The sequence below is a fragment of the Oncorhynchus keta genome, chromosome 10, assembly GCF_023373465.1.
Source record: "Oncorhynchus keta strain PuntledgeMale-10-30-2019 chromosome 10, Oket_V2, whole genome shotgun sequence".
NCBI classification, from domain to species: domain Eukaryota; kingdom Metazoa; phylum Chordata; class Actinopteri; order Salmoniformes; family Salmonidae; genus Oncorhynchus; species Oncorhynchus keta.
The window spans coordinates 9,077,548-9,103,061 of NC_068430.1; the positions used below are offsets into that span (position 1 = coordinate 9,077,548).

General features: G+C 48.1%; 1 protein-coding gene and 1 long non-coding RNA gene across 7 annotated transcripts in view; one reads left to right on the top strand and one right to left on the bottom strand.

Moving 5' to 3' along the window:
• Positions 1-25,514, bottom strand: part of mars1 (methionyl-tRNA synthetase 1) — a 56,897-nt gene that overhangs the window by 659 nt on the left and 30,724 nt on the right. The window contains exons 11-22 of one of the 6 annotated variants that reach the window (XM_052526455.1): positions 22,463-22,537; positions 21,897-22,067; positions 21,528-21,623; positions 20,297-20,414; positions 19,838-20,051; positions 18,287-18,418; positions 16,844-16,948; positions 14,552-14,747; positions 14,002-14,073; positions 13,548-13,577; positions 9,545-9,602; positions 8,061-8,137 (exon numbers count right to left, since the gene is read on the bottom strand). In XM_052526455.1, coding sequence (XP_052382415.1) covers positions 8,061-8,137; positions 9,545-9,602; positions 13,548-13,577; positions 14,002-14,073; positions 14,552-14,747; positions 16,844-16,948; positions 18,287-18,418; positions 19,838-20,051; positions 20,297-20,414; positions 21,528-21,623; positions 21,897-22,067; positions 22,463-22,537 — 1,344 coding nt within the window. Of the gene's footprint in view, positions 1-8,060; positions 8,313-9,467; positions 9,603-13,547; positions 13,578-14,001; positions 14,074-14,551; positions 14,748-16,843; positions 16,949-18,286; positions 18,419-19,837; positions 20,052-20,296; positions 20,415-21,527; positions 21,624-21,896; positions 22,068-22,462; positions 22,538-25,514 lie in introns of all 6 variants that reach the window. The other 5 variants (XM_052526451.1, XM_052526457.1, XM_052526453.1 and 2 more) reach the window with 5 other exon arrangements.
• LOC127932093 (uncharacterized) lies at positions 4-9,110 on the top strand. The gene is made up of 3 exons (XR_008144026.1): positions 4-330; positions 8,605-8,913; positions 8,963-9,110. It is a non-coding gene; the product is annotated as an uncharacterized LOC127932093 (long non-coding RNA).

Sequence of the window (25,514 nt, forward strand, 5' to 3'; positions counted from 1 at the left end):
GTAGAGAGCAGAGAGCAGGTTAGACTGACGACATTACCAACTAGCACCTTCTCCCCCTGGCAGAGAGCAGGTTAGACTGACGACATTACCAACTAGCATCTTCTCCCCCTGGTAGAGAGCAGGTTAGACTGACGACATTACCAACTAGCACCTTCTCCCCCTGGTAGAGAGCAGGTTAGACTGACGACATTACCAACTAGCACCTTCTCCCCCTGGTAGAGAGCAGGTTAGACTGACGACATTACCAACTAGCACCTTCTCCCCCTGGTAGAGAGCAGGTTAGACTGACGACATTACCAACTAGCACCTTCTCCCCCTGGTAGAGAGCAGGTTAGACTGACGACATTACCAGTCAGTTAATTAATGAACATTAATGAATTAATTCATTCATGAACACCTTCTCCCCCTGCCAAAGATAACCCAGTGGTTGAACACAGTTAGTCAGTATTATCAACTAATTAAATCATTACTAGCTAGATACTGTCGTCATTACAAACTGGTAAATCAATATTTAAAGGCCCCTTCACTTGGTCTGCACAAGGTGTCAAGCTCACTGAGGGGCCAGGTGTAGAAGTGGGTAACAGTTAGCTCACTGAGGGGCCAGGTGTAGAAGTGGGTAACAGTTAGCTCACTGAGGGGCCAGGTGTAGAAGTGGGTAACAGTTAGCTCACTGAGGGGCCAGGTGTAGAAGTGGGTAACAGTTAGCTCACTGAGGGGTCAGGTGTAGAAGTGGGTAACAGTTAGCTCACTGAGGGGCCAGGTGTAGAAGTGGGTAACAGTTAGCTCACTGAGGGGTCAGGTGTAGAAGTGGGTAACAGTTAGCTCACTGAGGGGTCAGGTGTAGAAGTGGGTAACAGTTAGCTCACTGAGGGGCCAGGTGTAGAAGTTAGCTCACTGAGGGGTCAGGTGTAGAAGTGGGTAACAGTTAGTTCACTGAGGGGTCAGGTGTAGAAGTGGGTAACAGTTAGCTCACTGAGGGGCCAGGTGTAGAAGTGGGTAACAGTTAGCTCACTGAGGGGTCAGGTGTAGAAGTGGGTAACAGTTAGCTCACTGAGGGGCCAGGTGTAGAAGTGGGTAACAGTTAGCTCACTGAGGGGTCAGGTGTAGAAGTGGGTAACAGTTAGCTCACTGAGGGGTCAGGTGTAGAAGTGGGTAACAGTTAGCTCACTGAGGGGCCAGGTGTAGAAGTTAGCTCACTGAGGGGCCAGGTGTAGAAGTTAGCTCACTGAGGGGTCAGGTGTAGAAGTGGGTAACAGTTAGTTCACTGAGGGGTCAGGTGTAGAAGTGGGTAACAGTTAGCTCACTGAGGGGCCAGGTGTAGAAGTCAGCTCACTGAGGGGCCAGGTGTAGAAGTTAGCTCACTGAGGGGCCAGGTGTTGAAGTCAGCTCACTGAGGGGCCAGGTGTTGAAGTCAGCTCACTGAGGGGTCAGGTGTTGAAGTCAGCTCACTGAGGGGTCAGGTGTTGAAGTTAGCTCACTGAGGGGTCAGGTGTTGAAGTCAGTTCACTGAGGGGCCAGGTGTTGAAGTCAGTTCACTGAGGGGTCAGGTGTTGAAGTCAGCTCACTGAGGGGTCAGGTGTTGAAGTCAGTTCACTGAGGGGTCAGGTGTTGAAGTTAGCTCACTGAGGGGCCAGGTGTTGAAGTCAGTTCACTGAGGGGCCAGGTGTTGAAGTTAGCTCACTGAGGGGTCAGGTGTTGAAGTCAGCTCACTGAGGGGCCAGGTGTTGAAGTTAGCTCACTGAGGGGTCAGGTGTTGAAGTCAGCTCACTGAGGGGCCAGGTGTTGAAGTTAGCTCACTGAGGGGTCAGGTGTTGAAGTTAGCTCACTGAGGGGTCAGGTGTTGAAGTTAGCTCACTGAGGGGTCAGGTGTTGAAGTTAGCTCACTGAGGGGCCAGGTGTAGAAGTGGGTAACAGTTAGTTCACTGAGGGGTCAGGTGTAGAAGTGGGTAACAGTTAGCTCACTGAGGGGCCAGGTGTAGAAGTGGGTAACAGTTAGTTCACTGAGGGGTCAGGTGTAGAAGTGGGTAACAGTTAGCTCACTGAGGGGCCAGGTGTAGAAGTGGGTAACAGTTAGCTCACTGAGGGGCCAGGTGTAGAAGTGGGTAACAGTTAGTTCACTGAGGGGTCAGGTGTAGAAGTGGGTAACAGTTAGCTCACTGAGGGGCCAGGTGTTGAAGTTAGCTCACTGAGGGGCCAGGTGTTGAAGTTAGCTCACTGAGGGGTCAGGTGTTGAAGTTAGCTCACTGAGGGGTCAGGTGTTGAAGTTAGCTCACTGAGGGGCCAGGTGTTGAAGTTAGCTCACTGAGGGGCCAGGTGTTGAAGTTAGCTCACTGAGGGGCCAGGTGTTGAAGTTAGCTCACTGAGGGGCCAGGTGTTGAAGTTAGCTCACTGAGGGGCCAGGTGTTGAAGTCAGCTCACTGAGGGGTCAGGTGTTGAAGTTAGCTCACTGAGGGGTCAGGTGTTGAAGTTAGCTCACTGAGGGGTCAGGTGTTGAAGTTAGCTCACTGAGGGGTCAGGTGTTGAAGTTAGCTCACTGAGGGGTCAGGTGTTGAAGTTAGCTCACTGAGGGGTCAGGTGTTGAAGTTAGCTCACTGAGGGGTCAGGTGTTGAAGTTAGCTCACTGAGGGGTCAGGTGTTGAAGTTAGCTCACTGAGGGGTCAGGTGTTGAAGTTAGCTCACTGAGGGGTCAGGTGTTGAAGTTAGCTCACTGAGGGGTCAGGTGTTGAAGAGCTCACTGAGGGGTCAGGTGTTGAGCTCACTGAGGGGTCAGGTGTTGAAGTTAGCTCACTGAGGGGTCAGGTGTTGAAGTTAGCTCACTGAGGGGTCAGGTGTTGAAGTTAGCTCACTGAGGGGTCAGGTGTTGAAGTCAGCTCACTGAGGGGTCAGGTGTTGAAGTTAGCTCACTGAGGGGTCAGGTGTTGAAGTTAGCTCACTGAGGGGTCAGGTGTTGAAGTTAGCTCACTGAGGGGTCAGGTGTTGAAGTCAGCTCACTGAGGGGCCAGGTGTAGAAGTCAGCTCACTGAGGGGCCAGGTGTAGAAGTTAGCTCACTGATGGGTCAGGTGTAGAAGTGGGTAACAGTTAGTTCACTGAGGGGTCAGGTGTAGAAGTGGGTAACAGTTAGTTCACTGAGGGGTCAGGTGTAGAAGTGGGTAACAGTTAGTTCACTGAGGGGTCAGGTGTAGAAGTGGGTAACAGTTAGTTCACTGAGGGGTCAGGTGTAGAAGTGGGTAACAGTCAGCTCACTGAGGGGCCAGGTGTTGAAGTTAGCTCACTGAGGGGTCAGGTGTTGAAGTTAGCTCACTGAGGGGTCAGGTGTTGAAGTTAGCTCACTGAGGGGTCAGGTGTTGAAGTTAGCTCACTGAGGGGCCAGGTGTAGAAGTTAGCTCACTGAGGGGCCAGGTGTAGAAGTTAGCTCACTGAGGGGTCAGGTGTAGAAGTGGGTAACAGTTAGTTCACTGAGGGGTCAGGTGTAGAAGTGGGTAACAGTTAGCTCATTGAGGGGCCAGGTGTAGAAGTTAGCTCACTGAGGGGTCAGGTGTAGAAGTGGGTAACAGTTAGTTCACTGAGGGGTCAGGTGTAGAAGTGGGTAACAGTTAGTTCACTGAGGGGTCAGGTGTAAAAGTTAGCTCACTGATGGGTCAGGTGTAGAAGTGGGTAACAGTTAGTTCACTGAGGGGTCAGGTGTAGAAGTGGGTAACAGTTAGCTCACTGAGGGGCCAGGTGTAGAAGTTAGCTCACTGAGGGGCCAGGTGTAGACAGCTCACTGAGGGGTCAGGTGTAGAGGGCTGAGGGGCCAGGTGTAGAAGTCAGCTCGCTGAGGGGCCAGGTGTATAAGTTAGCTCACTGAGGGGCCAGGTGTAGAAGTTAGCTCACTGAGGGGCCAGGTGTAGGTGTCACTGAGGGGCCAGGTGTAGAAGTCAGCTCACTGAGGGGCCAGGTGTAGAAGTCAGCTCACTGAGGGGTCAGGTGTAGAAGTCAGCTCACTGAGGGGTCAGGTGTAGAAGTCAGCTCACTGAGGGGCCAGGTGTAGAAGTCAGCTCACTGAGGGGCCAGGTGTAGAAGTAGCTCACTGAGGGGTCAGGTGTAGAAGTTAGCTCACTGAGGGGACAGGTGTAGAAGTGGGTAACAGTTAGTTCACTGAGGGGTCAGGTGTAGAAGTGGGTAACAGTTAGTTCACTGAGGGGCAGGTGTAGGTTAGCTCACTGAGGGCCAGGTGTAGCTCACTGAGGGGCCAGGTGTAGAAGTTAGCTCACTGAGGGGTCAGGTGTAGAAGTGGGTAACAGTTAGTTCACTGAGGGGCAGGTGTAGAAGTGGGTAACAGTTAGCTCACTGAGGGGCCAGGTGTAGAAGTTAGCTCACTGAGGGGTCAGGTGTAGAAGTGGGTAACAGTTAGTTCACTGAGGGGTCAGGTGTAGAAGTGGGTAACAGTTAGTTCACTGAGGGGTCAGGTGTAGAAGTTAGCTCACTGAGGGGTCAGGTGCAGAAGTGGGTAACAGTTAGTTCACTGAGGGGTCAGGTGTAAAAGTTAGCTCACTGATGGGTCAGGTGTAGAAGTGGGTAACAGTTAGTTCACTGAGGGGTCAGGTGTAGAAGTGGGTAACAGTTAGCTCACTGAGGGGCCAGGTGTAGAAGTTAGCTCACTGAGGGGCCAGGTGTAGAAGTTAGCTCACTGAGGGGTCAGGTGTAGAAGTTAGCTGGCTGAGGGGCCAGGTGTAGAAGTCAGCTCGCTGAGGGGCCAGGTGTATAAGTTAGCTCACTGAGGGGCCAGGTGTAGAAGTTAGCTCACTGAGGGGCCAGGTGTAGAAGTTAGCTCACTGAGGGGCCAGGTGTAGAAGTCAGCTCACTGAGGGGCCAGGTGTAGAAGTCAGCTCACTGAGGGGTCAGGTGTAGAAGTCAGCTCACTGAGGGGTCAGGTGTAGAAGTCAGCTCACTGAGGGGCCAGGTGTAGAAGTCAGCTCACTGAGGGGCCAGGTGTAGAAGTCAGCTCACTGAGGGGTCAGGTGTAGAAGTTAGCTCACTGAGGGGCCAGGTGTAGAAGTGGGTAACAGTTAGTTCACTGAGGGGTCAGGTGTAGAAGTGGGTAACAGTTAGTTCACTGAGGGGTCAGGTGTAGAAGTGGGTAACAGTTAGCTCACTGAGGGGCCAGGTGTAGAAGTTAGCTCACTGAGGGGCCAGGTGTAGAAGTTAGCTCACTGAGGGGTCAGGTGTAGAAGTGGGTAACAGTTAGTTCACTGAGGGGTCAGGTGTAGAAGTGGGTAACAGTTAGCTCACTGAGGGGCCAGGTGTAGAAGTTAGCTCACTGAGGGGTCAGGTGTAGAAGTGGGTAACAGTTAGTTCACTGAGGGGTCAGGTGTAGAAGTGGGTAACAGTTAGTTCACTGAGGGGTCAGGTGTAGAAGTTAGCTCACTGAGGGGTCAGGTGCAGAAGTGGGTAACAGTTAGTTCACTGAGGGGTCAGGTGTAAAAGTTAGCTCACTGATGGGTCAGGTGTAGAAGTGGGTAACAGTTAGTTCACTGAGGGGTCAGGTGTAGAAGTGGGTAACAGTTAGCTCACTGAGGGGCCAGGTGTAGAAGTTAGCTCACTGAGGGGCCAGGTGTAGAAGTTAGCTCACTGAGGGGCCAGGTGTAGAAGTTAGCTCACTGAGGGGTCAGGTGTAGAAGTTAGCTGGCTGAGGGGCCAGGTGTAGAAGTCAGCTCACTGAGGGGCCAGGTGTAGAAGTTAGCTCACTGAGGGGCCAGGTGTAGAAGTTAGCTCACTGAGGGGCCAGGTGTAGAAGTCAGCTCACTGAGGGGCCAGGTGTAGAAGTCAGCTCACTGAGGGGCCAGGTGTAGAAGTCAGCTCACTGAGGGGTCAGGTGTAGAAGTCAGCTCACTGAGGGGTCAGGTGTAGAAGTCAGCTCACTGAGGGGCCAGGTGTAGAAGTCAGCTCACTGAGGGGCCAGGTGTAGAAGTCAGCTCACTGAGGGGTCAGGTGTAGAAGTTAGCTCACTGAGGGGCCAGGTGTAGAAGTGGGTAACAGTTAGTTCACTGAGGGGTCAGGTGTAGAAGTGGGTAACAGTTAGTTCACTGAGGGGTCAGGTGTAGAAGTGGGTAACAGTTAGTTCACTGAGGGGGTCAGGTGTAGAAGTGGGTAACAGTTAGTTCACTGAGGGGTCAGGTGTAGAAGTGGGTAACAGTTCGCTGAGGGGTCAGGTGTAGAAGTTAGCTCACTGAGGGGTCAGGTGTAGAAGTTAGCTGGCTGAGGGGCCAGGTGTAGAAGTCAGCTCGCTGAGGGGCCAGGTGTAGAAGTTAGCTCACTGAGGGGCCAGGTGTAGAAGTTAGCTCACTGAGGGGCCAGGTGTAGAAGTCAGCTCACTGAGGGGCCAGGTGTAGAAGTCAGCTCACTGAGGGGTCAGGTGTAGAAGTCAGCTCACTGAGGGGTCAGGTGTAGAAGTCAGCTCACTGAGGGGCCAGGTGTAGAAGTCAGCTCACTGAGGGGCCAGGTGTGTCAGCTCACTGAGGGGTCAGGTGTAAGTAGCTCACTGAGGGGCCAGGTTCTGGGTAACAGTTAGTTCACTGAGGGGTCAGGTGTAGAAGTGGGTAACAGTTAGTTCACTGAGGGGTCAGGTGTAGAAGTGGGTAACAGTTAGCTCACTGAGGGGCCAGGTGTAGAAGTTGGCTCACTGAGGGGCCAGGTGTAGAAGTTAGCTCACTGAGGGTCAGGTGTAGAAGTGGGTAACAGTTAGTTCACTGAGGGGTCAGGTGTAGAAGTGGGTAACAGTTAGCTCACTGAGGGGCCAGGTGTAGAAGTTAGCTCACTGAGGGGTCAGGTGTAGAAGTGGGTAACAGTTAGTTCACTGAGGGGTCAGGTGTAGAAGTGGGTAACAGTTAGTTCACTGAGGGGTCAGGTGTAGAAGTTAGCTCACTGAGGGGTCAGGTGCAGAAGTGGGTAACAGTTAGTTCACTGAGGGGTCAGGTGTAAAAGCCTCACTGATGGGTCAGGTGTAGAAGTGGGTAACAGTTAGTTCACTGAGGGGTCAGGTGTAGAAGTGGGTAACAGTTAGCTCACTGAGGGGCCAGGTGTAGAAGTTAGCTCACTGAGGGGCCAGGTGTAGAAGTTAGCTCACTGAGGGGCCAGGTGTAGAAGTTAGCTCACTGAGGGGTCAGGTGTAGAAGTTAGCTGGCTGAGGGGCCAGGTGTAGAAGTCAGCTCACTGAGGGGCCAGGTGTAGAAGTCACTGAGGGGCCAGGTGTAGAAGTTAGCTCACTGAGGGGCCAGGTGTAGAAGTCAGCTCACTGAGGGGCCAGGTGTAGAAGTCAGCTCACTGAGGGGCCAGGTGTAGAAGTCAGCTCACTGAGGGGTCAGGTGTAGAAGTCAGCTCACTGAGGGGTCAGGTGTAGAAGTCAGCTCACTGAGGGGCCAGGTGTAGAAGTCAGCTCACTGAGGGGCCAGGTGTAGAAGTCAGCTCACTGAGGGGTCAGGTGTAGAAGTTAGCTCACTGAGGGGCCAGGTGTAGAAGTGGGTAACAGTTAGTTCACTGAGGGGTCAGGTGTAGAAGTGGGTAACAGTTAGTTCACTGAGGGGTCAGGTGTAGAAGTGGGTAACAGTTAGTTCACTGAGGGGGTCAGGTGTAGAAGTGGGTAACAGTTAGTTCACTGAGGGGTCAGGTGTAGAAGTGGGTAACAGTTCGCTGAGGGGTCAGGTGTAGAAGAGAGTAACAGTTAGTTCGCTGAGGGGCCAGGTGTAGAAGTGGGTAACAGTTAGCTCACTGTAGCCATTTACGTAATTGAAACTTAGTTCTCTATTGGAAAACAGTGGTTTGCTTGGCGCAAATGCCGTTATTGGGCGTGTTATGTGAAGTCGGGTCATTAATACCAGCTAGATAGTCCTCATTACCTCAAGCCCACCCATGGACACACGGACACGACTTGAAATGCTATGGTTGTGTCACTTTACACATGACTATGTCCCGCATGGCAAAGTAACAAGACATTTCTGGTGAAAATCATGTCTTAGGGGCCAGTTACTTCATTGTTTCACCCCTAATTTCTAATTGGTTACATTCGTCCCCTCCATGTTACCTGTTCTGCCACAGCCAGTTTTAACTCCCTGGCTCTCTCAGCGTCTGCGCCGTTCACTGCAGTCTGAGCAGCCGGACCTGAAGCTGGGGTTGTGGCAGGCTGGGCGTTCTTCTTGCCTTTTGTCAGCACTGGTTCTGGGTCCTTTCCCTCAGCCAGGGACAGCTGTTTCTTCAGTTCCAGTAGTTTGGTGACCTCTGCTCCAATCACAGTTTTCTCTGCCTTCTGGCCCTTCAGGGTCCGGACCTTTTCCCCCTGGTAGAGAGCAGAGAGCAGGTTAGACTGACGACATTACCAACTAGCACCTTCTCCCCCTAGTAGAGAGCAGAGAGCAGGTTAGACTGACGACATTACCAACTAGCACCTTCTCCCCCTAGTAGAGAGCAGAGAGCAGGTTAGACTGACGACATTGCCAACTAGCACCTTCTCCCCCTGGTAGAGAGCAGGTCAGACTGACGACATTACCAACTAGCACCTTCTCCCCCTGACAGAGAGCAGGTTAGACTGACATTACCAACTAGCACCTTCTCCACCTAGTAGAGAGCAGGTTAGACTGACGACATTACCAACTAGCACCTTCTCCCCCTGGTAGAGAGCAGGTTAGACTGACGACATTACCAACTAGCACCTTCTCCCCCTGGTAGAGAGCAGGTTAGACTGACGACATTACCAACTAGCACCTTCTCCCCCTGGTAGAGAGCAGGTTAGACTGACGACATTACCAACTAGCACCTTCTCCCCCTGGTAGAGAGCAGGTTAGACTGACGACATTACCAACTAGCACCTTCTCCCCCTGGTAGAGAGCAGGTTAGACTGACGACATTACCAACTAGCACCTTCTCCCCCTGGCAGAGAGGTCAGACTGACGACATTACCAACTAGCACCTTCTCCCCCTGGTAGAGAGCAGAGAGCAGGTTAGACTGACGACATTACCAACTAGCACCTTCTCCCCCTGGTAGAGAGCAGGTTAGACTGACGACATTACCAACTAGCACCTTCTCCCCCTGGCAGAGAGCAGGTTAGACTGACGACATTACCAACTAGCACCTTCTCCCCCTGGTAGAGAGCAGAGAGGTTAGACTGACGACATTACCAACTCGTCAGTTAATTAATGAACCACGTCTCACCGTGGAGCAGAAATAACGTAGAATAGAAGAGTCAGTCATCAGGACAAATATCACGTTTCGATATTTGATCGAGAAGTAACGTGAGCATCAGGAATCATCCACATTACACAATATCCCACATTGGGAACATATCCCAATATCAAAACGTCATACAAACGAGACATCTTGGAAGAAAAGCATGTACTTTGTAACTGTCTTAGGTTGGACGATTATTTAATTGCTTAAACTTCCATTGTTTCACCCCTAAGTCCTAATTCGTTACATTCGTCCCCCCCATGTTACCTGTTCTGCCACAGCTCGTGTTAACTCCCTGGCTCTCTCAGCGTCTGCGCCGTTCACTGCAGTCTGAGCAGCCGGACCTGAAGCTGGGGTCGTGGCAGGCTGGGCGTTGACATCAGGCTGGGCTGTCGTCTTTGGCTAGAATAGACGGGTTTCAGATGTTAAGCAATTCCTCTCCAACAATCACTAGTACATTTCACTCTCAGAAAATAACCATTTGTTGTTAAGAAAGCTATCATACAATGTTAATGGGTTAATGGGAACAACAAAACTAAGACATTTTCATTCCCTCAAAAATAAATTAAATAAAAGCACACATTTTCTTATTTTATCCGGAGCGATAAAATCGAATTGTTTAGTATGAGTTAGTGTGCATTAATGAAGACATATGGGCCACACATGAAGGGAACACCAATATGGTATGTTAAGTGTCTACAGTAATATGGAGTGTTAACAGTGTCTACAGTAATGTTAAGTGTCTACAGTAATATGGAGTGTTAACAGTGTCTACAGTAATATGGAGTGTTAACAGTGTCTACAGTAATATGGAGTGTCTACAGTAATATGGAGTGTCTACAGTAATATGGAGTGTCTACAGTAATATGGAGTGTCTACAGTAATGTTAAGTGTCTACAGTAATATGGAGTGTTAACAGTGTCTACAGTAATATGGAGTGTTAACAGTGTCTACAGTAATATGGAGTGTTAACAGTGTCTACAGTAATATGGAGTGTTAACAGTGTCTACAGTAATATGGAGTGTTAAAAGTGTCTACAGTAATATGGAGTGTTAAAAGTGTCTACAGTAATATGGAGTGTTAACAGTGTCTACAGTAATATGGAGTGTTAACAGTGTCTACAGTAATATGGAGTGTTAACAGTGTCTACAGTAATATGGAGTGTTAACAGTGTCTACAGTAATATGGAGTGTTAACAGTGTCTACAGTAATATGGAGTGTTAACAGTGTCTACAGTAATATGGAGTGTTAACAGTGTCTACAGTAATATGGAGTGTTAACAGTGTCTACAGTAATATGGAGTGTTAACAGTGTCTACAGTAATATGGAGTGTTAACAGTGTCTACAGTAATATGGAGTGTTAACAGTGTCTACAGTAATATGGAGTGTTAACAGTGTCTACAGTAATATGGAGTGTTAACAGTGTCTACAGTAATATGGAGTGTTAACAGTGTCTACAGTAATATGGAGTGTTAACAGTGTCTACAGTAATATGGAGTGTTAACAGTGTCTACAGTAATATGGAGTGTTAACAGTGTCTACAGTAATATGGAGTGTTAACAGTGTCTACAGTAATATGGAGTGTTAACAGTGTCTACAGTAATATGGAGTGTTAACAGTAATATGGAGTGTTAACAGCGTCTACAGTAATGTTAAGTGTCTACAGTAATATGGAGTGTTAACAGTGTCTACAGTAATATGGAGTGTTAACAGTGTCTACAGTAATATGGAGTGTTAACAGTGTCTACAGTAATATGGAGTGTTAACAGTGTCTACAGTAATATGGAGTGTTAACAGTGTCTACAGTAATGTTAAGTGTCTACAGTAATATGGAGTGTTAACAGTGTCTACAGTAATATGGAGTGTTAACAGTGTCTACAGTAATATGGAGTGTTAACAGTGTCTACAGTAATATGGAATGTTAACAGTGTCTACAGTAACATGGAGTGTTAACAGTGTCTACAGTAATATGGAGTGTTAACAGTGTCTACAGTAATATGGGGTGTTAACAGTGTCTACGGTAATATGGAGTGTTAACAGTGTCTACAGTAATGTTAAGTGTCTACAGTAATATGGAGTGTTAACCATATCATGACATTGGCCTGGGGGTTTATGACAGTCATAAATACCCCCCCGCCTTTTCCTCTCTCTACCCTACTGATGTGACTATTGAAAATCCTTTGGTTAACATAGAGATTCTGGGAACAGTGACTCAGAAGGTGAAATGTGAATGAACCATATTCTGGTAATCCGACCAATTGAACATATGCTGTGGTACTTAATGAATATGATGTCAGTTCCGTTGTCATCTGAGACATTCTCATCAATAAGATGACATAAACTCTACAGTGGCAAGTCTACACATCAGAGTTATCGGATTCACGTGGAATTGTTGTTCAATTTAAATATGTTTGAATATGTAATTATTGGTGAAAAGATTCAAATGTAATTTTAGCTTCCAAATGAGAGATTTGGGTTCAGTAAGTTAGGGCTCTGCTCAATCAGTGGCCCACCCACATGAAGAGACATTGGTTATAACCAATGAAACACGCCCTCCTCTCCTTTCCTATATAAAGCCTTGACGACAATATAACCTCCTGTTCCGAGGACGGCGGTCCATATGTTGAAAAGGACTAACATGTCAACTACAGAACGAAGCCAATCTCAGCGTGAACTTTGGTTGCGAATGGTATGAACTTTGAACTCTTATTCGCTACAGAAGTGATACCTCCTAGCCGTTGAGTTAGCAACAGCAGCTGCAAATTTGGGCTAGGAAAGGACAGACAGAGTATCCCATCTACCACACAATGACGACACTACAACGTATCCCGTTCACCACCAGAGACACTCTTCAAAGGACAAAGGACTCTGTAGGGCAACACGGCCTTTCATCAACCACCAACCTATTAAAGCGCAGCTCAGAGTAAATATTTATTGCATTTTCCTTTTCCAAATGGGCGGTAATTTAGAATGCATAAGATACTGTATTTACAATAGCACAGATTCTCCCTTTGTTCCTCAGTCTTCCCGCTCTTTCACTCAACACTGGAGTGTTAACAGTGTCTACAGTAATATGGAGTGTTAACAGTGTCTACAGTAATATGGAGTGTTAACAGTGTCTACAGTAATATGGAGTGTTAACAGTGTCTACAGTAATATGGAGTGTTAACAGTGTCTACAGTAATATGGAGTGTTAACAGTGTCTACAGTAATATGGAGTGTTAACAGTGTCTACAGTAATATGGAGTGTTAACAGTGTCTACAGTAACATGGAGTGTTAACAGTGTCTACAGTAATGTTAAGTGTCTACAGTAATATGGAGTGTTAACAGTGTCTACAGTAATATGGAGTGTTAACAGTGTCTACAGTAATATGGAGTGTTAACAGTATCTACAGTAATATGGAGTGTTAACAGTGTCTACAGTAATATGGAGTGTTAACAGTATCTACAGTAATATGGAGTGTTAACAGTGTCTACAGTAATATGGAGTGTTAACAGTGTCTACAGTAATATGGAGTGTTAACAGTGTCTACAGTAATATGGAGTGTTAACAGTGTCTACAGTAATATGGAGTGTTAACAGCGTCTACAGTAATGTTAAGTGTCTACAGTAATATGGAGTGTTAACAGTGTCTACAGTAATATGGAGTGTTAACAGTGTCCACAGTAATATGGAGTGTTAACAGTGTCTACAGTAATATGGAGTGTTAACAGTGTCTACAGTAATATGGAGTGTTAACAGTGTCTACAGTAATATGGAGTGTTAACAGTGTCTACAGTAATATGGAGTGTTAACAGTGTCTACAGTAATATGGAGTGTTAACAGCGTCTACAGTAATGTTAAGTGTCTACAGTAATATGGAGTGTTAACAGTGTCTACAGTAATATGGAGTGTTAACAGTGTCCACAGTAATATGGAGTGTTAACAGTGTCTACAGTAATATGGAGTGTTAACAGCATCTACAGTAATGTTAAGTGTCTACAGTAATATGGAGTGTTAACAGTGTCTACAGTAATATGGAGTGTTAACAGTGTCTACAGTAATATGGAGTGTTAACAGTATCTACAGTAATATGGAGTGTTAACAGTGTCTACAGTAATATGGAGTGTTAACAGTGTCTACAGTAATATGGAGTGTTAACAGTATCTACAGTAATATGGAGTGTTAACAGTGTCTACAGTAATATGGAGTGTTAACAGCGTCTACAGTAATGTTAAGTGTCTACAGTAATATGGAGTGTCTACAGTAATGTTAAGTGTCTACAGTAATATGGAGTGTCTACAGTAATGTTAAGTATCTACAGTAATTGTATCACTCCATACAGAACACACAGCAAGGTGAGATACCTTCGGTTTGGATTCTTCTTCCTCCTCTGGCTGGAAGGAGGGATTGAGGACAAGATTTAGATAAAAGGCCCACTCCTGAATTAAAAAAAAAAAAAAAAAACGGCTGCCCTGCCACTGTGGATTTGAGGAGGGATCGAGGAGGAGAGGATATCGATTCCCCTGCACCTATTCAAGGTACGCCCCTTCTTGAACAGTCTTGAGGCTTATAATATAATTATTATTATAATACACTAAGCTAAGAGAGCAGCACTGTCTGAGGACAATACCACTGAACAATATGACCGTTGTCAGTTTGGTATTTCATCTACCTACCTGTTGAAATATCAAAGTAACCATCCTGGAATTGTATAAAAAAAAAAACTATTTTTGGTTCAAGTAAATGTTCCTTTCACTACCGGTATCTAATTTACACTATTTTAGTCTGTCATCTCTTAACCTTCACCACTGTACTGACCTGCTGTCCTCCAAACCTCTTCTTCAGAGACTCAATCTGTTCGGACTCTAGTTTCTGGAACAACGGGCTGACCTGCGTGCGACAGAGTGACAGAGCGAGAGAGCGAGAGAGACAGGGAGAGACAGGGACAGAGAGAGAGACAGGGAGAGACAGGGACAGAGGGAGAGACAGGGAGAGACAGGGACAGAGAGAGAGACAGGGAGAGACAGGGACAGAGAGAGAGACAGGGACAGGGAGAGACAGGGACAGAGAGAGACAGGGACAGAGAGAGACAGGGACAGAGAGAGACAGGGACAGAGAGACAGTGACAGAGAGAGACAGTGACAGAGAGAGACAGGGACATGAAGGAGTTGGAATTTAGACAACTTTATAGTACAAAATCAGACAGTCATATAAAAATAAAAAACATGTTTAAAATGCCCAAATGTCTCCAAGACAAGAAGATTATACTGCTAAGAGCTACTGAGTCTCTAATCAACATCGTAGAAATATAATGGAACACATGACAAAGTCATTTCCCCCTGTTCACATCTAACAGATCTCTCCTCACCGTGCCAATGTGATGCCCGGCGGGCAGAGAGCAGACGAAGTTCCCTGTGCCCTGCAGCAGGGTCCCGGTAACGGAGGGCGGAGCATTCAGCTGCTGGCGGATGGTCTGACTGACCGTTGGCATGTAGGGCTGGAGCATGACGGACAGCAGGCACGCCACATTCACAGACACACCTGTCACTGTACCCGATCGCTGCCTGGAAGAGAGAGGGGGGGAGGAAGGGCATTACTGAGAGAGAGAGGGGGGGAGGGCATTACTGTGAGAGAGGGGGGGAGGGCATTACTGTGAGAGAGAGGGAGGGAGGGCATTACTGTGAGAGAGAGAGGGAGGGCATTACTGTGAGAGAGAGGGAGGGAGGGCATTACTGTGAGAGAGAGAGGGAGGGAGGGCATTACTGAGAGAGAGAGAGGGGGAGGGGCATTACTGAGAGAGAGAGAGAGAGAGAGAGAGAGAGAGAGAGGGAGGGAGGGCAGAGAGAGAGAGAGAGAGGGAGGAGGGCATTACTGAGAGGAGGGGGAAGGGCATTACTGAGAGAGAGAGGGGGGAGGAAGGGCATTACTGGAAGAGAGAGGGGGAGGAAGGGCATTACTGGAAAAGAGAGGGGGAGAGAGGGGGAGGAAGGGCATTACTGAGAGAGAGAGGGGGGAGGGAGGGCATTACTGTGAGAGGGAGGGAGAGAGAGAGAGGGGGAGATAGAGAGAGAGAGGGAGAGGGCATTACTGAGAGAGAGGGGGGGGGAGGGGCATTACTGAGAGAGAGAGGGGGGAGGAAGGGCATTACTGGAAGAGAGAGGGGGAGGAAGGGCATTACTGGAAAAGAGAGGGGGAGGAAGGGCATTACTGAGAGAGAGAGAGAGGAGGAGGGCATTACTGAGAGAGAGAGAGAGAGGGAGGGCATTACTGAGAGAGAGAGAGAGATTAGAGAGAGAGAGGGAGGGCATTACTGAGAGAGAGAGGGAGGGAGGGCATTACTGAGAGAGAGAGGGGGGGGAGGGCATTACTGAGAGAGAGAGAGAGAGAGAGAGAGGGAGGGAGAGGAGGAGGGAGGGAGGGCATTACTGAGAGAGAGAGGGGGGAGGGAGGGCATTACTGAGAGAGAGAGGGGGAGGGAGGGCATTACTGAGAGAGAGAGGGAGGAGGGAGGGCATTACTGTGAGAGAGAGGGGGAGGGAGGGCATTACTGAGAGAGAGAGGGAGGGAGGGAGGGAGGGCATTACTGAGAGAGAGAGGGAGGGAGGGAGGGAGGGCATTACTGAGAGAGAGAGGGAGGGCATTACTGAGAGAAAGAGGGAGGGAGGGCATTACTGAGAGAGAGAGGGAGGGAGGGCCTTACTGAGAGAGAGAGGGAGGGAGGGCATTACTGAGAGAGAGAGAGGGAGGGAGGGCCTTACTGAGAGAGAGAGAGGGACCGAGTGAAAGAGAGAGAAAATTCAACATACCAATTAGGATCTGGCTAAAAAAAATACTTGAATCAATTATAGAACCTATTGCCCTGTATGGTTGTGAGGTCTGGGGTCCGCTCACCAACCAAGAATTTACAAAATGAGACGAAAACCAAATTGAGACTCTGCATGCAGAGCAGAATTAGGCCGATACCCGCTAATGATCAAAATCCAGAAAAGAGCTGTTAAATTCTATAACCACCTAAAAGGAAGCGATTCCCAAACCTTCCATAACAAAGCCATCACCTACAGAGAGATGAACTTGGAGAAGAGTCCCCCCTAAGCAAGCTGGTCCTGGGGCTCTGTTCACAAACACAAACACACCCCACAGAGCCCCAGGACAGCAACACAATTAGACCCAACCAAATCATGAGAAAACAAAAAGATAATTACTTGACACATTGGAGAGAATTTACAAAAAAACAGAGCAAACTAGAATGCTATTTGGCCCTACACAGAGAGTACACAGTGGCAGAATACCTGACCACTGTGACTGACCCAAAATTAAGGAAAGCTTTGACTATGTACAGACTCAGTGAGCATAGCCTTGCTATTGAGAAAGGCCGCCGTAGGCAGACATGGCTCTCAAGAGAAGACAGGCTATGTGCACACTGCCCACAAAATGAGGTGGAAACTGAGCTGCACTTCCTAACCTCCTGCCAAATGTTTAACCATATTAGAGACACATATTTCCCTCAGATTACATAGACCCACAAATAATTTGGAAACAAATCCAATTTTGATAAAGTCCCATATCTTATGGGAGTTTGGGTGAAATTCCACAGCGTGCCATCACAACATCAAGATGTGTGACCTGTTGAGAGAGAGAAGACAGAAAGAAATAGACCAACCTGTCTGTTTCGTCTCCTTTAATTTTCTTCCAGGGTTCGTTGACCTGGATGTACTGGTTACCGTGGCGAGAGATGTTGAGGATACACTTCAGGGCATCACGGATCCTGATAGGGTGAACAGAACAGAACAGATCCTGATAGGGTGAACAGAACAGATCCTGATAGGGTGAACAGAACAGATCCTGATAGGGTGAACAGAACAGATCCTGATAGGGTGAACAGAACAGATCCTGATAGGGTGAACAGAACAGAATTAGCAACACGGTCAAATAAGACCTTATTTCAAAGTGTGTTGTACATTATGGTGGTGCTGCTTCAACACAAACTCTCCAGACCACGACACAGAATATAAACTTCAACACAAACTCTCCAGACCACGACACAGAATATAAACTTCAACACAAACTCTCCAGACCACGACACAGAATATAAACTTCAACACAAACTCTCCAGACCACGACACAGAATATAAACTTCAACACAAACTCTCCAGACCACGACACAGAATATAAACTTCAACACAAACTCTCCAGACCACGACACAAAATATAAACTTCAACACAAACTCTCCAGACCACGACACAAAATATAAACTTCAACACAAACTCTCCAGACCACGACACAGAATATAAACTTCAACATCAACTCTCCAGACCACGACACAGAATATAAACTTCAACATCAACTCTCCAGACCACGACACAAAATATAAACTTCAACACAAACTCTCCAGACCACGACACAAAATATAAACTTCAACACAAACTCTCCAGACCACGACACAAAATATAAACTTCAACACAAACTCTCCAGACCACGACACAAAATATAAACTTCAACACAAACTCTCCAGACCACGACACAAAATATAAACTTCAACACAAACTCTCCAGACCACGACACAGAATATAAACTTCAACACAAACTCTCCAGACCACGACACAAAATATAAACTTCAACACAAACTCTCCAGACCACGACACAGAATATAAACTTCAACACAAACTCTCCAGACCACGACACAAAATATAAACTTCAACACAAACTCTCCAGACCACGACACAAAATATAAACTTCAACACAAACTCTCCAGACCACGACACAGAATATAAACTTCAACACAAACTCTCCAGACCACGACACAAAATATAAACTTCAACACAAACTCTCCAGACCACGACACAGAATATAAACTTCAACACAAACTCTCCAGACCACGACACAGAATATAAACTTCAACACAAACTCTCCAGACCACGACACAGAATATAAACTTCAACACAAACTCTCCAGACCACGACACAGAATATAAACTTCAACACAAACTCTCCATTCTTTTCAGACACTCCTAAAACTGTGTCAGTGCAAGTGTGTGTGTGTGTGTGTGTGTGTGTGTGTGTGTGTGTGTGTGTGACGAGCAGCATTTTGACAACTTGTTCTTACTTGACCCTGTCCATGAGGTTAATGTACTGCTTCAGCTCCCATCCCACCTGAGCCAACAGTCTCTTGTCTTCCTGCTGAAGAGCCATGGGAGGGACACAGCTCTCAAAGAACTTACTGACAAACATACCAGCCCTGAGAGAGGGAGAGAGGGGAGGAGAGGGGGGGAGGAGAGGAGGGAGGGAGGGAGGGAGGAGGGGAGGAGAGGAGGGAGGGAGGGGAGGAGGGGGGGAGGAGAGGAGGGAGGAGGGAGGAGAGGGGGGAGGAGAGGAGGGAGGGAGGGAGGAGAGGGGGGAGAGAGAGAGAGGAGAGGGGGAGGAGAGAGAGGAGGGGGAGGGAGGGAGGAGAGGGGGAGGAGAGAGAGGAGGAGGGAGGGAGGGAGGGAGGAGGGGAGGGAGGGAGGGAGGGGGAGGGAGGGGGAGAGGAGGAGGAGGGAGGGAGGGAGGGAGGAGGGGGTAGGAGAGAGAGGAGGAAGGGGAGGGAGGAGAGGGGGGGGGGGGAGGAGGGAGGGGGGAGAGGAGGGAGGGAGGGAGGGGAGGATAGGGGAGGGAGGGGGGGAGGGAGGAGAGGAGGGGGGGAGGGAGGAGAGGAGGAGGGAGAGGAGGGAGGGGAGGGGGAGGAGGGGGATAGGGAGGGTGGGGGAGAGAGAGTTCATCACAAGCAATTCCTTACATTTCCCAATGTGTTGACTTCAGCACTTAGATGGGCTTAAATGATTAATTCCAATACCTTATCATTTATTTAACGATTTAAAATAAAACACAACTACCTGAATAATAAATTACACATTTCCAGGTTTAGAGATTCAGCTGTTGGTAATCTGCACTTTCCTGACCCACAGACCCAGCCTCTACCTCTCCTGACCCGCAGACCCAGCCTCTACCTCTCCTGACCCGCAGACCCAGTCTCTACCTCTCCTGACCCGCAGACCCAGCCTCTACCTCTCCTGACCCGCAGACCCAGCCTCTACCTCTCCTGCTACAGACCCAGCCTCTACCTCTCCTGCTACAGACCCAGCCTCTACCTCTACTGCTACAGACCCAGCCTCTACCTCTACTGCTACAGACCCAGCCTCTACCTCTACTGCTACAGACCCAGCCTCTACCTCTCCTGCTACAGACCCAGCCTCTACCTCTCCTGCTACAGACCCAGCCTCTACCTCTCCTGCTACAGACCCAGCCTCTACCTCTCCTGCTACAGACCCAGCCTCTACCTCTCCTGCTACAGACCCAGCCTCTACCTCTCCTGCTACAGACCCAGCCTCTACCTCTCCTGCTACAGACCCAGCCTCTACCTCTCCTGCTACAGACCCAGCCTCTACCTCTCCTGCTACAGACCCAGCCTCTACCTCTCCTGCTACAGACCCAGCCTCTACCTCTCCTGCTACAGACCCAGCCTCTACCTCTCCTGCTACAGACCCAGCCTCTACCTCTCCTGCTACAGACCCAGCCTCTACCTCTCCTGCTACAGACCCAGCCTCTACCTCTCCTGCTACAGACCCAGCCTCTACCTCTCCTGCTACAGACCCAGCCTCTACCTCTCCTGCTACAGTACCTGTTGATGAAGTTGCCCAGGTTATTGAGCAGCTCAGAGTTGTTCTTGGTGGCCATGTCGACCCAGGAGAAGGCCGAGTCCTGTCCCTCGGGACGGAGGTACAGCAGGTAGAATCGCCACACGTCAGAGGGGATGCCTGTATCCTTGGCCATGTCACCAAACACACCAACACCTCGACTCTTAGAGAACTTGGTGTCCTCGTAGTTCAGGTACTCTGAGAGGAAACGTGGCGGTTCATTTCATCTTATCCACCACGACTGACAACTGCAAGTGTATCTAAAATATTAAATTGTATTGTCTGTAATATTAATAAGGACTTCAAGTTTCACCAACACTAAAGCCCTTTGTGTGTATGTGTGTGTGTAGGTGTGTGTATGTATGTATGTATGTATGTATGTATGTATGTATGTATGTATGTATGTATGTATGTGTGTGTGTGTGTGTGTGTGTGTGTGTTACCTGTAGCCACCAGGTGGTTGACCAGTGTATAGTTGTCCTGTGCTCCCAGTAGAGAGCAGGGGAACACCACACTGTGGAACGGAACATTGTCCTTGGCCATGAAGTTATACAGCTCCACCTGGTGGTAGAATCCAGGAATTACATGATGTGGTAGAATACAGGAAATACATGATGTGGTAGAATACAGGAATGACATGACGTTATACAGCTCCACCTGGTGGTAGAATACAGGAATTACATGATGTGGTAGAATACAGGAATGACATGATGTTATACAGCTCCACCTGGTGGTAGAATCCAGGAATTACATGATGTGGTAGAATACAGGAATGACATGATGTTATACAGCTCCACCTGGTGGTAGAATACAGGAATTACATGACGTTATACAGCTCCACCTGGTGGTAGAATACAGGAATTACATGACGTTATACAGCTCCACCTGGTGGTAGAATACAGGAATTACATGATGTTATACAGCTCCACCTGGTGGTAGAATACAGGAATTACATGAAGTTATTCAGCTCCACCTTGAGGTCAAATATAGAAATAAAATGCAATTATAGCACAGGACACCGGAATGACTAACACCATCCCCAGGCTCAATTACTACCACATGAGTGAGACGGCTGGTGGATGAGATTAAGGAATTACAGGTTTGATATCATCTCCTAACATCTTATTAAACATAATATACAGTATGACATCAGCTTTTTAGCCCAGCAGTAAACTTAATCTGGGTCGGGGAAAATGGGCTTATGCAGTATGATATTAATGATAGACACCTGCTGTAGATCTACAGCTCCACCTGGTGGTAGAATACAGGAATTACATTAAATTATACAGCTCCATCTGGTGGTAGAATACAGGAATTACATGATGTTATACAGCTACACCTGGTGGTAGAATAAAGGAATTACAGATCCAAACATGTCTGGAATATATCAGAAATTCAGTCCTGGATGTCTGCAATGTATGAAGGATTGTTTTCAGAATTAACACACCTGACTGAGCTAACCGCGGTTGATTAGTTGAATTTGATATGATTAAGTGTTGATCCACTGGGGAGACTAGAAGGCGGTAGAACTGAAGTCTACAGCTGGGTGGAGTTGGGTTTAAAGAGACTAGAAGGCGGTAGAACTGAAGTCTACAGCTGGGTGGAGTTGGGTTTAAAGAGACGAGAAGGCTGTAAACATCACAGAGTATGACCTGATTGGAAAACACACTGTACCTGCTGTGGGTTCTTCCACCACTTCTCCCATTGGTCAGTGTAGTTGGCTGTGATGGACAGGTAACCAATAGGAGCGTCAAACCACACGTAGAACACCTGGAGAAAGAAGAGGAAGATGATTACTTCCTGAATGGGGGGAGAGAGAAAACAGAGTGTGTGTGTTCAAGAGAATGAGAGAAAGAGAACGAGAGAGAGCTAGAGAAAGAACGAGAGAGCTAGAGAAAGAACGAGAGAGCTAGAGAAAGAGCACGAGAGCTAGAGAACGAGAGCAGGAGAAAGAGAGAGAGCTAGAGAGAGAGAGAGCTTGAGAAAGGAGAGAGCTAGAGAGAGAGAGAGAGAAAACTACTGAAGGTTGAGTTTGTCTGGTACCTTGTCAGAGAAGTCGGGGTGAGGTACAGGGGTTCCCCACTTCAGGTCTCTGGTGATGCAGCGGGGTTTGAGTCCGTCCCTCACCCAGGATCTGGTGATCTGTTTGGCGTTGGCCGTCCAGTCCCCTGACCCAGTAGACCTCTCCAACCACTGCTCCAACTCAGCCTCCAACTGACCACAGAGAGGTATACGAGAGAGAGAGGTATACGAGAGAGAGAGAGGTATACGAGAGAGAGAGGTATACGAGAGAGAGAGAGAGAGAAAGAGTGAGAGAAACAGAGAAAGAGTGAGAGAAACAGAGAGAGAGAGAGAAACAGAGAAAGAGAAAGAGAGAGAGAGAGAGAGAGAGAGAGAGAGAGAGAGAGAGAGAGAGAGTATAGAGAGAGAGAGAGAGAGAGTGGTATACGAGAGAGAGAGGGAGGTATACGAGAGAGAGAGGGAGAGAGGGGGGGGGGGGAGATAAACAAGCACCTTAGTTTAAACACCTATAAAATCTTAGCTTATTATGTGGACTTATAGAGACAAACAAACATGGTGGGAAATTTGAAAGACGTGACTGTGTGTACCTTGGGCAGATCCAGGAACAGGTGTTTGGAGGATTGGACTACAGGAGTCTGACTACACACCTTACAAGTAGGCTCCTGTAGAGAGAAGGAACACATGACTAAGGCCTTGTAGTGGAGGAGAGAACATATCACTAAGGCCTTGTAGTGGATGAGAGAGAGAACACAATCACTAAGGCCTTGTAGTGGAGGAGAGAGAGACCACATCACTAAGGCCTTGTAGTGGAGGAGAGAGAGAACACAATCACTAAGGCCTTGTAGTGGAGGAGAGAGAGACCACATCACTAAGGCCTTGTAGTGGAGGAGAGAGAGAACGCATCACTAAGGCCTTGTAGTGGAGGAGAGAGAGAACACATCACTAAGGCCTTGTAGTGGAGGAGAGAGAGAACACAATCACTAAGGCCTTGTAGTGGAGGAGAGAGAGACCACATCACTAAGGCCTTGTAGTGGAGGAGAGAGAGAACACAATCACTAAGGCCTTGTAGTGGAGGAGAGAGAGACCACATCACTAAGGCCTTGTAGTGGAGGAGAGAGAGAACACATCACTAAGGCCTTGTAGTGGAGGAGAGAGAGACCACATCACTAAGGCCTTGTAGTGGAGGAGAGAGAGACCACATCACTAAGGCCTTGTAGTGGAGGAGAGAGAGACCACATCACTAAGGCCTTGTAGTGGAGGAGAGAGGGAACACATCACTAAGGCCTTGTTGTGGAGGAGAGAGGGAACACATCACTAAGGCCTTGTAGTGGAGGAGAGAGAGAACACATCACTAAGGCCTTGTAGTGGAGGAGAAAGAACACAATCACTAAGGCCTTGTAGTGGAGGAGAGAGAACACATCACTAAGGCCTTGTAGTGGAGGAGAGAGAGTACACATCACTAAGGCCTTGTAGTGGAGGAGAGAGGGAACACATCACTAAGGCCTTGTAGTGGAGGAGAGAGAGCACATCACTAAGGCCTTGTAGTGGAGGAGAGAACACATCACTAAGGCCTTGTAGTGGAGGAGAGAGACCACATCACTAAGGCCTTATAGTGGAGGAGAGAGAACATATCACTAAGGCCTTGTAGTGGAGGAGAGAGAGAACACATCACTAAGGCCTTGTAGTGGAGGAGAGAGACCACATCACTAAGGCCTTGTAGTGGAGGAGAGAGACCACATCACTAAGGCCTTATAGTGGAGGAGAGAGAGAGCACATCACTAAGGCCTTGTAGTGGATGAGAGAGAGAACACATCACTAAGGCCTTGTAGTGGAGGAGAGAGAGAACACATCACTAAGGCCTTGTAGTGGATGAGAGAGAGAACACATCACTAAGGCCTTGTAGTGGATGAGAGAGAGAACACATCACTAAGGCCTTGTAGTGGAGGAGAGAGCACATCACTAAGGCCTTGTAGTGGAGGAGAGAGAGACCACATCACTAAGGCCTTGTAGTGGAGGAGAGAGAGACCACATCACTAAGGCCTTGTAGTGGAGGAGAGAGAGAACACATCACTAAGGCCTTGTAGTGGAGAGAGAGAGAACACATCACTAAGGCCTTGTAGTGGAGGAGAGAGAGAACACAATCACTAAGGCCTTGTAGTGGAGGAGAGAGACCACATCACTAAGGCCTTGTAGTGGAGGAGAGAGAGACCACATCACTAAGGCCTTGTTGTGGAGGAGAGAGGGAACACATCACTAAGGCCTTGTAGTGGAGGAGAGAGAGAACACATCACTAAGGCCTTGTAGTGGAGGAGAGAGAGAACACAATCACTAAGGCCTTGTAGTGGAGGAGAGAGAGACCACATCACTAAGGCCTTGTAGTGGAGGAGAGAGAGACCACATCACTAAGGCCTTGTAGTGGAGGAGAGAAAGACCACATCTCTAAGGCCTTGTAGTGGAGGAGAGAGAACACAATCACTAAGGCCTTGTAGTGGAGGAGAGAGAACATATCACTAAGGCCTTGTAGTGGAGGAGAGAGAGAACACATCACTAAGGCCTTGTAGTGGAGGAGAGAACACATCACTAAGGCCTTGTAGTGGAGGAGAGAGACCACATCACTAAGGCCTTGTAGTGGAGGAGAGAACACATCACTAAGGCCTTGTAGTGGAGGAGAGAGACCACATCACTAAGGCCTTATAGTGGAGGAGAGAGAACATATCACTAAGGCCTTGTAGTGGAGGAGAGAGAGAACACATCACTAAGGCCTTGTAGTGGAGGAGAGAGACCACATCACTAAGGCCTTATAGTGGAGGAGAGAGACCACATCACTAAGGCCTTATAGTGGAGGAGAGAGAGACCACATCACTAAGGCCTTGTAGTGGAGGAGAGAGAGAACACATCACTAAGGCCTTGTAGTGGAGGAGAGAGAGAACACATCACTAAGGCCTTGTTGTGGAGGAGAGAGAGAACACATCACTAAGGCCTTGTTGTGGAGGAGAGAGGGAACACATCACTAAGGCCTTGTAGTGGAGAGAGAGAACACATCACTAAGGCCTTGTAGTGGAGGAGAGAGAGACCACAATCACTAAGGCCTTGTAGTGGAGGAGAGAGAGACCACATCACTAAGGCCTTGTAGTGGAGGAGAGAGAGACCACATCACTAAGGCCTTGTAGTGGAGGAGAGAGAGAACACATCACTAAGGCCTTGTAGTGGAGGAGAGAGAACACATCACTAAGGCCTTGTAGTGGAGAGAGAGAACACAATCACTAAGGCCTTGTAGTGGAGGAGAGAGAGACCACATCACTAAGGCCTTGTAGTGGAGAGAGAGACCACATCACTAAGGCCTTGTAGTGGAGGAGAGAGAGACCACATCACTAAGGCCTTGTAGTGGAGGAGAGAGAGAACACATCACTAAGGCCTTGTTGTGGAGGAGAGAGAGAACACAATCACTAAGGCCTTGTAGTGGAGGAGAGAGAGACCACACCACTAAGGCCTTGTAGTGGAGGAGAAAGAACACAATCACTAAGGCCTTGTAGTGGAGGAGAAAGAACACAATCACTAAGGCCTTGTAGTGGAGGAGAGAGAACACAATCACTAAGGCCTTGTAGTGGAGGAGAGAGAGACCACATCACTAAGGCCTTG